Source organism: Uranotaenia lowii, chromosome 2, assembly GCF_029784155.1.
Source record: "Uranotaenia lowii strain MFRU-FL chromosome 2, ASM2978415v1, whole genome shotgun sequence".
Taxonomy (NCBI): Eukaryota; Metazoa; Arthropoda; class Insecta; order Diptera; family Culicidae; genus Uranotaenia; species Uranotaenia lowii.
In genome coordinates, this window is record NC_073692.1 from 1,028,281 (window position 1) to 1,042,042 (window position 13,762).

At 40.0% G+C, this 13,762-nt stretch overlaps 1 protein-coding gene across 1 annotated transcript; it reads right to left on the reverse strand.

The window, feature by feature from the left end:
* Positions 1-663: 663 nt before the first annotated feature.
* On the reverse strand, positions 664-13,754 carry LOC129745647 (uncharacterized). The gene is made up of 2 exons (XM_055738867.1): positions 12,034-13,754; positions 664-1,667 (listed from the first exon to the last, which is right to left on the reverse strand). Exons 1-2 carry the CDS (start codon positions 13,641-13,643, stop codon positions 1,562-1,564), a joined length of 1,716 nt encoding a protein of 571 aa, XP_055594842.1. The 5' UTR covers positions 13,644-13,754; the 3' UTR covers positions 664-1,561.
* Positions 13,755-13,762: the final 8 nt, after the last annotated feature.

Below are 13,762 nucleotides of genomic sequence, written 5' to 3' on the forward strand. Positions count from 1 at the left end.
TGACAAAAATGACAAAAATGACAAAAATGACAAAAATGACAAAAATGACAAAAATGACAAAAATGACAAAAATGACAAAAATGACAAAAATGACAAAAATGACAAAAATGACAAAAATGACAAAAATGACAAAAATGACAAAAATGACAAAAATGACAAAAATGACAATAAAGACAAAAATGACAAAAATGACAAAAATGACAAAAATTACAAAAATGACAAAAATGACAAAAATGACAAAAATGACAAAAATGACAAAAATGACAAAAATGACAAAAATGACAAAAATGACAAAAATGACAAAAATGACAAAAATGACAAAAATGACAAAAATGACAAAAATGACAAAAATGACAAAAATGACAAAAATGACAAAAATGACAAAAATGACAAAAATGACAAAAATGACAAAAATGACAAAAATGACAAAAATGACAAAAATGACAAAAATGACAAAAATGACAAAAATGACAAAAATGACAAAAATGACAAAAATGACAAAAATGACAAAAATGACAAAAATGACAAAAATGACAAAAATGACAAAAATGACAAAAATGACAAAAATGACAAAAATGACAAAAATGACAAAAATGACAAAAATGACACAAGATTTACACGTCTGGGACTATGTGATATTTTTATTAAAATAAAAATAACCAATTATACATTCTCAAAATGTTACAATATTTTCATCTTAATGATTCTACATTGCTGCATACAAACCTCAGCAATTCACCTCTCCTATTTTCGAACAATTTTTTCCTTCAGCACACCTTCCGCATCACTTATCTAACTTAGGAATTACTATCTAACGTTCAAAATCTATGGATATCATAATCTGTTAGATCTTAAAGTCTGATTTCTGAAATTCGTCTGTTTATACTAAATTGCTCGTTTTCGTCAGCGTCGATTCGTGTGACAAACTATTAGGTATGTGTGCTAAATGACATTTTCACGGTTCCTAAAATAATAACACGTTCCTCCTGCTTTTCCTCCTCCATCCTGTGGGCTGCGAATAAATTAGGATTTAAATAGTCGTATTTAATATAATTTAAATAAAATCAAAATAAATATGCGAGATTCGCCCTCACGCTGTCCCGGATGTAGTTGCGGAACCGTGGAACAACACTGGTTGGTCGTTGGTTAGTTTTTTTCTTCATAAATTATGGTTCGTCGAACTCCTCCGCAATACAAATAATTCTATCTAAAGGCACTTACTAATGATACTGTCTCAACCTACAGAAAAGTTAACACAATTTCGTTTTTCCCTTCCCGCTTCCTAATCATCCTTTGGCATTTCAATACATTAATGTGGGTTGGTGCGTGAACAATTCTGAATGTGTTTGTGTGTACGTTTTTGAATGTCGAATTATTTTCTGCCTGAAATAATGATCGAATAGCAGAGTTTATCTGGATGCAGAATTATGACGGAAAGTTTTTTTTTTTCATCTTTTCATTCAAATCAATCTTTAGTATTCGTAGACATTTTCCTAGGTGAACTTAAATATTCAAGAACCATTCAAATAAAACAATAATTGAGTACATCATTCAGCTTGTTCTACGACCGCTGAAGACACACGAATCGGTTACAATCTTGCTGTCGGATGGCGTCGGTTACTTCGGAAAGGTGATCGGTTAAGCTCGCTCCCAGCGTTGGGTGCATCCTGAAATTAAAAACAAATTCTTTAGTAAGTTCTAAAAAATTTAAGCCATTTGTATTCATAAATAATTCCTTAGTTATCAGTCATATCAAAAAATATGCATTGCTAAAAGTACGACAATGGCGCAGTTGATAAGTGCTATAACATTTACTGTTATCCGCTTTGAGTTTTCCAATGGAATCCGAAAAATTAATCGATGAAACACTCAGACCCTCGATAAATTTTCCGTTGATAGACTTTGATTCCTTATGAATTTTCCGATGAAAGACTCGCTTCCCCTGTGAATTTCTCGGAATGTTAGTCGAAGTTCCAATGAAAGACTCGGAGGCGTTATCGTAAATCTGATGATGATCAGTGATGATTGTTTTTTAAGGTACCTATGTTGAATTAAATAGTTTCATTGTGCTCAACAATTTTTTTTCTTTTGATATTGTTGAAAACACAGGTTATGGGCCCAGATATATCTGGATACGCAAATAAAGAGTTAGTGAGAGGGGTCGTCTCAAGTAAATTAGCCTTGCGGATAGCAAGTGCTTCAGCAGCCAGCGCAGAAGGACCAGCAAGGGTCGAGGAGCCAGTCAGAATCCAGAGGACCATCGCAGAGGGCCAGCAAGCTGTCGAAAGTCCGCCAGCGCAGACACGAGTCAGCGAGATGCCCCAGGCCAGCACGGAGGTTCCACCAGAGGTCGAGTCCGGGGAGGTTCGTGGACCGAGAGGGTTACTCTCGATGCCGTCACGAGCCACGCTGCGGTTAGCATGCTTGAGCTCACGTCCAACGGCCGGGAGCAGTCCCTGGATCCGCAACCGGGCAGCACAATGGTCAGGAGGTCCACCCCGGATATATTGGGTGATGCTGATAGCCGAGAGGGTTACTCTCGTGCTTTGGTTGTGCGCTAAGGTCAGCAGTTATGAGCTGATCCATGCGCAGAGAACTATCAGCGCAGAGGACCGTCAGCACAGAAGCCACGAGATGCTCCAGGCCAGCCGGAAGGTGTCACTGGAGTTTGAGGCTGGGAAGTCGGGTTCCGAGAGGGTTACTCTCGATGCCGACACGAGCCGTGCTGCAGCTAGCAGAATGGTTTCATTTCCGACGGCCGGGAGGAGAACTTTCGGGATCTGTTACCAGGTTTGGTCAGGTCCGAATGCTCCAGATGGAGGATTAGCCCGGATCGGAGATTGGAAGAAACTGTTCGAGAGGGTTACTCTCGTGATGTGGAGCTACGCTGTAGTCAGCACGAATGAGTTTATCCAAGCCTACAGTTTGATTTTCTGTGGCTTAGAAGGAAGTATCCTCGGCGACTTAGTTACCAGAAACTTTAGCAAAACAGAGTCAGATTGGACGTTTGTTGCTGAATTTTGCCTTCCCGCTTTTTATAGCGATCAAAGAGTTGGAGTCGAGAAGATCTTTCTCGTGCTTTGTAGCTGTGCTGCGTATAGTATGCGCGAGCATGTCTTCGATGGATGGAAGCTGCTTCGGGTCCCTCGGAGGAGGTGGTTCGGGCGATGGTTAGTTGCTAGCGAATTCATCCACCTCTTGATTTCTGAGGCATTTGGGATGAGTCATGTCGATCGAAGTCTGGCTAATTCTCGGAGCCACCGAGAGAGGGCTTTGTTAGGTACAAGAGGATGCTTTTCTGGGGCTACCAGAACACAACACTGATATGTTGTACGATCGCACGCTGAGGTTATCAGCCACCAGAGTCAACGCAAGATTCGCTATTCTGGTGCCCGTCGGCGTAGGGTGCGAAACGAGAGCGACTTCAAGGGTAGCAATGACGACGATGATGATCAAGATTCCGTCAATCCCGAACCGGCCCAGAGACACAGTCAGCGAACAGGAGAAGCTAATCAACGCAACGTGGTTAACGTAGCCACTGATGATGAGGATGAGCAACTTCAAATCGTCAGCAAGCTCAAAGGCCAAAGGGACTGCTTTTTCCGGAAGACCACAAGCAGCCCTGGATGAGAGCGAGATTTGGGAAGCGGTTAGCTTAACCCATGTTACAGGAAAAATTCTGTTTCTCGTACAAATGGGTCTTCTGTAAGACAGCTATCGATACAGCCCTGGAGAAGTGCGCGGCATGGAAGGCGGTAGGCTTACCCTAGTTCACAGGTTTAGTGACATGAACGTTCATCGGAAGAAGATGAACGATTGTGAGGCTATCACCGAACAACCGTTCAAAGAATTTATCGGTTGTTTGGAGTATCTGGCGATATCATCGAGACAAGATATTTGTGCAGCGGTTAGCGCACTAAGCTAGTACCAGGCCAGCCCGGCGGATAGGCACTGGCAAGGCCTGAAGCGTATTCTGCGATACCTTCGAGGTACGACCGTGGTCAACGAAACGTCAGCAGACGGTCAGTCTGTCGTCGACCGAAGCTGAGATAGGAGCCCTCCGCCATGCGGTCAAGGAAGGTTTGTGGTTAACAAACTTCCTTGGTGAATTGGGTGTGGTTAGCACTCCTTTCAAGTTAATGGAGGACTACATCCCTTGCATCCAGTATCTGGGAGAGGCGCGGACTCATCAGCGGATGAAGCATCTGGATGTGAAATATGCATTCATCAGGGAGATCGTAAGAAGCGGCCAGATTTCTTTGAGACACATCTCTACTGAGGATCACCCAGCTGATGCGTTCACGAAGGCGTTACCAAGGGCGAGGCACGCGAAGCTGTTCAGCATTCTCAATTTGCGAATTGAGGGGAGGTGTTGATACTTACGGTTTCGGATGCCTGTAGAAGAATCGCTTTTCCGGATCGGGCCGATCCATTAGCGGAACGTTATTGTTTCACCGCGCGGCACAGAACCACATTGCTGCCGATTGCAGCAGAACCAAAACATTGTTTGTTTTGGTTCCTCTTGCTATTTCCAATTCGCAATCGAGAACAATAATAGATCAATGATTGCTGATGACAGGTGATGATGATAAACGCGGTACAAATGTTTACATCATCACACGGTTAGGCGGGAATACTCGAATTGGGTTTGTGGTGACACAACTGTGTAGCCGATAATTCGAGAGCAACACTCTCTCGGCTTATAGGCCTTTACGAGTCGGCAATCTCCCTCCAAGTCCTCACTACACGCACACACACGACGGCGGAGTTGTCGTGTCATGAGCGGTTGTCGCCAGATCACTTACGATCCTCAGCGAGAGTGAACGCGTGTCTCCCGTTCAGCCAGTGTAGTATACATATAAAGTTGCACAATGGCGAATCCTGCCAGGATGAATTTAAAGTCGGCTGAACAGGAGGCTAGTTTTTTCTAGTGATGTTTTTGTGGTTTAAGTGTTGAAGTCGAGTTGGTGCTTTGGATTGACCGGTAAGTTCATTTTTCTTGAAGAAGTGTTTGGAAGAAAGCAGAAGCTTCGTTTGGATAGCCCTAGCAGCATAGTTTTGGATGCTGCTTTTTATGTTGTTTTGATGGCGGCTGGATGCACTATTCCGTTTTGCATGACAGGAGAAATGCCCGATGATGTTTGTGTTGTGTTGAATATTATGTTTGTCAGATGGTGATTCAAGGTTTTATTTAGATTTGGTAAGCGGTGCTTGCTCGACCGGGTTGGTTTCGAAGCCGAAAAACAGGTATAGGTTTGAATATTGTCTTCTCTCAATTCAGCAATTTTACTGCGAAAATCATACAAAAAGAGAGAAATCTGGCATGGTCTATCACACATACATTGATAATTTCATTTAAACAGCAATTGGGAAAAGGATTTCTCGTTGGTATTATTGCTTTTGCCTAAACAGCGCGGGCCGGAATTGGTTGATGCATGCAAAAAAAATTATATTTGTAAAATTAAATACACCTACTTTTTCTGGCAGTGGTGCGGCGATGATTTCGTTGTATTGGTTGATGAATTGAAGCGATTCAACGACTCGCGGTAGCGCACACCCATACAAATAATAAGCATGATACATACATATGAAGGTGAGAGGAAACGTTGAAATTGATGTTTAATGATTGTTGGTCCACGGCACAACCTGCAAATTTTCGTGGAAGTTTTGGTTTTCGTTTCATTGTTTTTATTTACGAATAGCTTTGCCGGGATAGCCAAATGAGTTTGGTGTACAATAATGTTAACTGAAATTTTTTCACTTCGAGTTTTACCTTCATAAGCGTTCAGTACACTGTTGATGAGCTCGATTATTATGATAATTCATTGTTCTTCATTTTGATCTTTTTCAATCGTTAGCTTTCGCAGGTTGCAGAATTGATCCTGAAGCTTGTACTTTGGAATACATTTAAAAAAATATGTGCACACCGGTAAATGTTATTGTAATTCCACATGAATTTTTACAAGAACCTGAGATATGAACGAATTAGAAGTTTGATTGCGATAGGAATTCTAGTAAAAGAGTCATGTTTCTAGTCACGATGGAGGTTCCGACTAAAGTTTAATTGCGATGGGATTTCTAATCAAATACTTAAGTTTTCAGTCGCGATGGGAGTTCCGACTTCAAGAAATATCGTTGGATCGGGAGGACCAACATGAAGAGTGTTCTGAAGGTTCACTTTACGAAATATCGTTGGATCGGGAGGACCAACATGGAGAGTGTTCTGAAGGTTCACTTTACGAAATATCGTTGGATCGGGAGGACCAACATGAAGAGTGTTCTGTAGGTTCACTTTTCGAAATATCGTTGGATCGGGAGGACCAACATGAAGAGTGTTCTGAAGGTTCACTTTACGAAATATCATTGGATCGGGAGGACCAACATGAAGAGTGTTCTGACGGTTCACTTTACGAAATATCGTTGGATCGGAAGGACCAACATGAAGAGTGTTCTGAAGGTTCACTTTATGAAATATCGTTGGATCGGGAGGACCAACATGAAGAGTGTTCTGAAGGTTCACTTTACGAAATATCGTTGGATCAGGAGGACCAACATGAAGAGTGTTCTGAAGGTTCACTTAACGAAATATCGTTGGATCGGGAGGACCAACATGAAGAGTGTTCTGAAGGTTTACTTTATGAAATATCGTTGGATCGGGAGGACCAACATGAAGAGTGTTCTGAAGGTTCACTTTACGAAATATCGTTGGATCGGGAGGACCAACATGAAGAGTGTTCTGAAGGTTCACTTTACGAAATATCGTTGGATCGGGAGGACCAACATGAAGAGTGTTCTGAAGGTTCACTTTATGAAATATCGTTGGATCGGGAGGACCAACATGAAGAGTATTCTGAAGGTTCGCTTCACGAAATAGCGTTGAATAGCACTTACGAAATAATATTGGATCGGTAGGCCCAACATGAAGAGTTTGATTAATAATGATCAATACTAAAGGAACGTTTGAGGTACCTCCGATTCAGGAAGTGACGAATCGAGACAGTAAAAGTTAACGTTGTTCAAAGCAATTGTCTCTTGTCACAATGAAAGAGAGGGCAGATCTCGTCCCTATATTCATTGGGTTGTAGCGTAACAGCCCGACGAAAACAGTTAAAACGAAAAGGGCTGCTCAGTTATTGTTGAGTTTGTATTCTAATGGAGACAGTCAAGATGGAGGTTGAATAATCGTTGAAGCGAGAGGGCCGACAAATAAAAATAGGAGATCAAACTGAGATGGTTGGATAGTCCAACTAAATACTGATTGAAATAGTAATGCAATCGATGATCTTTAATGACCAAAACTCGTTTTTATGTTTACAATTGTTTAGTTAAGTCTAGATCATCACTTTAGCTTGATTCTGTTTTCACTTTGTTTTTTCTTGGTGTGGAAGGGAGATGTGTAGCCGATAATTCGAGAGCAACACTCTCTCGGCTTATAGGCCTTTACGAGTCGGCAATCTCCCTCCAAGTCCTCACTACACGCACACACACGACGGCGGAGTTGTCGTGTCATGAGCGGTTGTCGCCAGATCACTTACGATCCTCAGCGAGAGTGGACGCGTGTCTCCCGTTCAGCCAGTGTAGTATACATATAAAGTTGCACAACAACAGTGTTGCCAGATATTCTGGGTAAGAATATCAAAGTACTCATTGAGAAATGAGTACTTTCCCGGTTAGGGAAACTAAGAAGTGGAAAGTGACAATTAGCTATCGCTAATTAATAAAGTTGTATTCTAATGACCTAACAGACGAAACATGAATAAAGATAACTCTATTCCACCACTGAAACCTGCGTTTTCAACAAATATGATAAACTTATTTGGAGAGTTCAAGTAGGCGTTGCCTTGTAAGGACGTCGAAATTTTCGCTCCGTAAAATAGGTTTTTTTTACAGATGTAAAAAATATAAGAAATACAATTATTTGATCATGGAATCTAGCTGATTTTAACTGTGGATGTGAATATTGTGAACTAATTGTAAATCCCGTGGATGTTTCGTACACCGGAAAGACGTGAGAAGCGGCAAAGCGGCTCAAAAGTTCTGATTGTAATAGGTCGGGGAACTGAAATGAAGGGAGAAAATTCGTCAATAATCACACAAATTGTGCAGCCAATGATTGAATTTGTGGTAATTTGTGGCAATTTGTTATAGAGAATTAGAAGGTTTGAGTTCAAATGAGAGAAACCAGTGCTAAGAGAGAGTGAAAATGTGCTTTTAATTGTTGCAAATTGTTGCAATTTTTGAAGCAGTTATGGAATTTTGATCATTACAACTCCAAATGCAAAGAATTCTCTCTTGATTTCAATCTTTTGTAATAGGTCCCAGTATTAAAACATCATCAACCCTGCTCCTGCCAACTTTTGAAGTTTTATATTTTACAGTAAAAATGATTGTATCCCATTTACCCGAAAACCATTGCCCAGAATGAATTTTTCCCAGAATGACAAATACCCGAAATCAAACCCCAGAATGAACCATTTCCCAGAAAAAAATTCCCCAGAATGCACCATTTACCACAAATTTTTTTCCCAGAATGGGCCATTTCCCAGAATTTTTTTTCCCAGAATGGAACATTTCCCAGAATGGCACAAATCCCAGATCTTTTCCTCTTGTATTTTTATTTGTTTTTTTTTTTCTAATGAATTCTTGTAAATTTCATATGATTCGAAATTCATTTTTTCAAAATGATTTTTTTAAATGAAACTACAACTTTGAAATTTTCCTACTAAATTTATTTAAGAACCAATATTGTGCTTTGTTTATGGTTTATGGAACTTTAATTGATTCAATGCTTACCATGGTGCTTTAAAAAACCGTTTTGGTATCCGACTCCTCACGCTGCGCGTTCGAACTTGAAAGACGTTTTGTCCTTCACGCTGTCGCGTGGCGGACGGGGCTAAGGGATCACCCCTAGCTTTCACGCAGACCTAGAAAGCCCCGGCAGACCTAGACCAATGTAATGGGGCCGCCGCTTCCGACGGCATTCTGGTGAAAAAAATTCTGGGAAATGGTACATTCTGGCGAAAATTTTTCTGGGGAATGGTTGGTCTGGGGAAAAAAATTCTGGGGAATGGTTCTTTCTGGCGATTGGAATTCTGGGGATTTTTTCATTCTGGGCAATGGTTTTCGGGTAAATGGAGTACAACCGTAAAAATTTAATATATTCAGTGACCTATACTAGGTTTTTGTTTATTGGCACTATTTTCTATTTCCAGGGCACTTTTTAGTAACTTTGTTACTTTTTTCAGGCTGGTCACTCATAAGGTACTTTTTTTGAAATTTGGTCACTAAAGTCACTATTTTCTTAATAATTTTCTTACAACTGAGCCTATTTTCTAACATTTTCTACTCATTATTAAAAACATTATATATTTTCAAGACAAGCGGTATGTCTTCATTAGTTTATTCGTTTATTATTTATTTGACGGGTTCCTTCTTTTTACTTTCGAGTCCTGTGGGAATTCACACGACCCAAATTTGGAGAATGGCTCAGATTCAGCAAAGAAGATTATTGTTTTGTTTTGCTTTGAAATATTGCTTACACTTAAACATTATTTAGATAGAAATTTAAATTTAAACAAAAATAGTTTTTCGCCTAAAAAAATATGTATTTTTTTTGTATATTTGTGGCACTTTACCAACGTTTTGGCATTCGTGTCAAGAAAATAAAAAAGATTTATAAATTTAATACATTAAATATTTTCTAATGAGACACTCTTACAGCATGTTTAACCAAGATTTGGAGTGTTATGACTTTTAAAGCTTCAATTTGTTAAAATATAATTTTCAACTTAATTTAAAAAAAAATCAATCAAAATCTGTACAGTGCACTTAATCACATGGCAGGAAACATTCCATGCTATTAATGCTATTGGTTGTGTTGAATGGAAGGTAAACTTGTGAAAAGTGACTCGATTGAATCGAAAACATCCGATATTTCATTTCTAAGTTCCCTTATTTCTAGGCATTTTCGAACCATTTGTAAGATTTTTAGATATACACTGGTATCAATTTAGATTTCGAAACCTTATGGAAATTTTCGATAACTTTCATTTATACCAATTACCAAGTTTACTGATATTTATTTTCTACACTATTCCAAGAATTTTATGAGATGTTTCTTGGATCTGTTAATTTTTTGAAGAAATTGTCGTGTTAAATCATTTTTGAATATATATTTTTTAATTCCTATCTTTTTTGACTTTACATCTCTCTAGTAAATCTTTCTAATGAATGACATGTGAATCATGCAGGAAAGTCTGCAGTGAATCTCTTTGGAAATGTTCCAATTTTGTAGGTAAATTCTCTTCGAGTTAGTTTTAAATTTGAAAAATTATATTCTACCTTGAAGATTAGTCTCGTAAAATTTGTTAGCCTTTTTTGTGTTATTATCTTGAGTCATAAGACAAAGAATTTCTGTCAGACCTGCTTTAATGATTTTTTTTTATCGCAGAGATAGTAATCGAATAAAAACTGTTGGATATTGTCTGTACAAAAATCATTAAACTCAGGAACACATACAGTATAATGCAAATTATCCCTTGAAGAAGGCCAAGATCAAAGGCCGAAACGTCGGGTAAATTGTAAAACTCTGTAATTTGCTTCCTAAAGACTGAAATGCCAATTAGAAAATAAAGAACCAAAGAATACCAGTCGTTTAACACTGCTTATAAAATTACTCTTTCATGAAATGAAATTTCTTTAAAAATAAATTTTAACTCAATTTCAAGTATTTCTTTAAACTTTTCGTTTAAAATGTGTTGGTATTTTCATTTTCATTTGTAGATTTCTCACATATAACAATTTTGTTTAAAATTTTTGGTTTCTCTAAATTTATTTCGAATTGTTAACTTTTTTCAATACAATTTTAGGTTTTTTCAACTGTTTTAGTGACATTGAAAAAATTCTTTAGGTATATGGGTTTTGTTTTTCGAAGAAAATGGATAAACTCAAAGTTCTAGTCGGGCTTAGTTGTCCTAGTTCTTCGGGTACCACCTTTTGGTTTCCTTCCATTGTTTCCTTAGAACTTTAGGATTCTGAGGTCGCTATTCTTAAATTATCTTAGCTCATTTAAAATGTTCCTCTTTTGTCCAACATATAACTTTTCTACAAGTGAGGCCTAAGAGCCTTTTTAAAAACCGTGTCAAATAGTCAGAATTGTCGTTAAAGCGTTATATTTTTGTTTTTAAATTCATTTTTTAGTTTGATTTCGTCTTGATCTAGTCACTATTTTTACCCTAATTTCACTTCAAAGTAACTATTTTGCCCTACTTTTTTACCGCATGGTCGCTTCTAGCCCTGTATTTCAGACTGTTTTACGTTCAGTGCAGGGTTTGTTAAAACTTTCACAATAGTCAAAAGTGTTTCTTAATCAAATCCTTTTTCCCATTCCTAAAACAAAATTCTTTGCTAGGATGCAGAGGTAACCTTAAGTAGATTAAACGTGCTTAAGTATTGACCAAAACATGAATTTATTTGCTATGTTTACTGATAAATATACAGTGTAAACTTTTTGGCGAATGCTTCCATCGATTTTGAAATATTGCCCGAAGTATGATAGCAAAAAATTTCACCTCGTCATGAAATTGATTGCGCATTGTTTTATTTAATGTTTCTAAAGATACTCCGAGAAGGAAAAGTAATTGAAAATCAGATAAATGGTTGAGGTGTGCCTCTCTGCCGATATTGGAAGTTCCCCGAAGGCTTCGCTCGTTTTCGGTGGGAAAGTTGTGGTGGGCTTGATGCGTTTGTTTTGCAACAAACAACTACAACATCACCCCGGCAAAAGTGTCTTCAGAGGGCTCCCCGATTTGCGTCGTCGTCCATTAATGGGGACGATAAAAAGAGAAAAATGAAACGAAAAGTCCTTGCGGCGCATTCCGGTAAGTCGGCCGTATGCTGAATGAAATGAGTGATATGTGTTTTGTGAGTGTAGGGCTGACGCCCCGGGGGCTTTTTTCGGTTTGGTTTGGTATCGTCAGGTGAGTTGATTCATTCGATTCGATATATTCAGATGCAGGTAAGTATTATACTCACATCTCCAGCATGGTGTACATTTTCTTCTCCATCAGCACAACATCGTCAGCACCTTGCTGGACCATCACCTGGCAGAAGGTTCGCTTGGCGCAGGATGGGTTCTTCCAGTCGGTTTGCCGGAGCTGCTGTTCGAATCCCACTCGTCCCGGCCGAGGAAGATCCCGTTCCACGTCCTGCAACGTCTGGCCAAAGCTGTCGTCGTACGCACCGATGGCGCGCTTTCTCCGGTTGCGTAATCCTCCGTTGCTGTTGCCGCTAATCGATTGGATACTGTCGTCGTCATAATCGATACTTAGCTCGCCGCTATCGTCGGCCCGCTTTAGGTCGATGATCTCGATCACATCACCCTGATCGTCAAATCGATCGTTCCGGTAGATTTCGTTATCGAGAATCGTGTTCTCCAGGTGCGTAGGATTGGCTGCCCGTTTTGCTCGCTTTGTCCGGGAAATGGGTTGATCCACGGGTTCCATTCGAGTGATGGCCGTTGAGGGCACAACTAGGTAGTAATTTTCCGGATGAGTATGGATACCCTCCATGGCTCGTTTGTGTTCTAGATCATCCAATTCCATTACCAATTGTTCACCGGATCTCCTCAGGAGGTCCATGTCAAAAAAACGGCCCACAGTAAGAGCACCCAAACCCAGGGCAGCACCTCCAGCCAAAACTCCTAGAGCCGGGAGAACAATTGAATTTGTACCTGATGCCACCACCAGATCAGCTTTGTCCTTAGCTTCATTAGGCCGCTTAGCAAATCCCAGATTTTTAGAGATCTTTTGTCCGGCTTCGACGATTGGATCGAGCACGGGTTTGGCGAATTCTTGCATCGAATGGATCCCATTTTGAAAGCTGTCCTTTACTTGTTCGGTTATCTTTACCCAGAAAGGGCGTTCCGGCCTAACACGGCGAATAAAACCATAGTTGTAAGGATAAGTAGCGGGCATCTTCTTGGCGGGTTGGTACAGTTCGTCATAAGGGTTCTTGGGGGAAAACTTGATACCTGGTGGAGCGTCGTAATAATCCTTACCCAACATGGCCGGCTCAATGGCAAATGGAGAGTGGTCATTATGTTTACTGTACTCGACATTAATTATTTTCTTCGTGGCTTTCGGAGTTGGCTTACTCTCCGGAGGTACAAATTTGGCTGGCTGAACTCCCAACTCGGGGTGAGCATACTGAAGTACTGGCTTCCGGGAATCTTCCAGCTCACTTTGAAGCTGATTTGATCCGGGGACGGAATACATTTTCGAAACTGGATAAACGGGATTGCCTGGATTTTGAAGCATCCTTCGTTGGATCTTCGGCTGTTCGGCAAAGATCTCCTTGTTTGGAGTTCTAGCTGCGTAGTAATGTTTTTTGCTTTCCTGATCATTGATTTTCTTAATATAGTCAATCAATTTGGCATTCGAGAGACGTGCATTATCGGCACGTGAAAACGGTCCAATATTTGTGGGGAATCGAATCGGTTCTGCATCGTTGACTCTTATGCTCGATCGCAGATTGTCTTCCACACTAAACGGTCCAAAGCTTTTGGAATTGGACTCATCAAGGGGGAAATTGTCGGCCGTTGTAAAGGGGCCAATACTCCGGCGACGACTTGTTCCGGTGGTCATTTCACTTGATGGCTTTGCAAATATCAACTGTCCATAGGCATCACCGGTGCCTTCCAACTTTTTCGGTACCTGGCCTTTCTCGTATGGAACCAATTCACCATTAATGACCCGAGCGTTCC

Coding starts and splice junctions, on each gene's coding strand:
- LOC129745647 (XM_055738867.1), bottom strand. CDS start 13,643: ATGACCACCGGAACAAGTCGTCGCCGGAGTATTGGCCCCTTTACAACG. Junction 1,668..12,033: donor ATGTACACCATGCTGGAGAT/GTGAGTATAATA, acceptor TTTTAATTTCAG/GATGCACCCAACGCTGGGAG.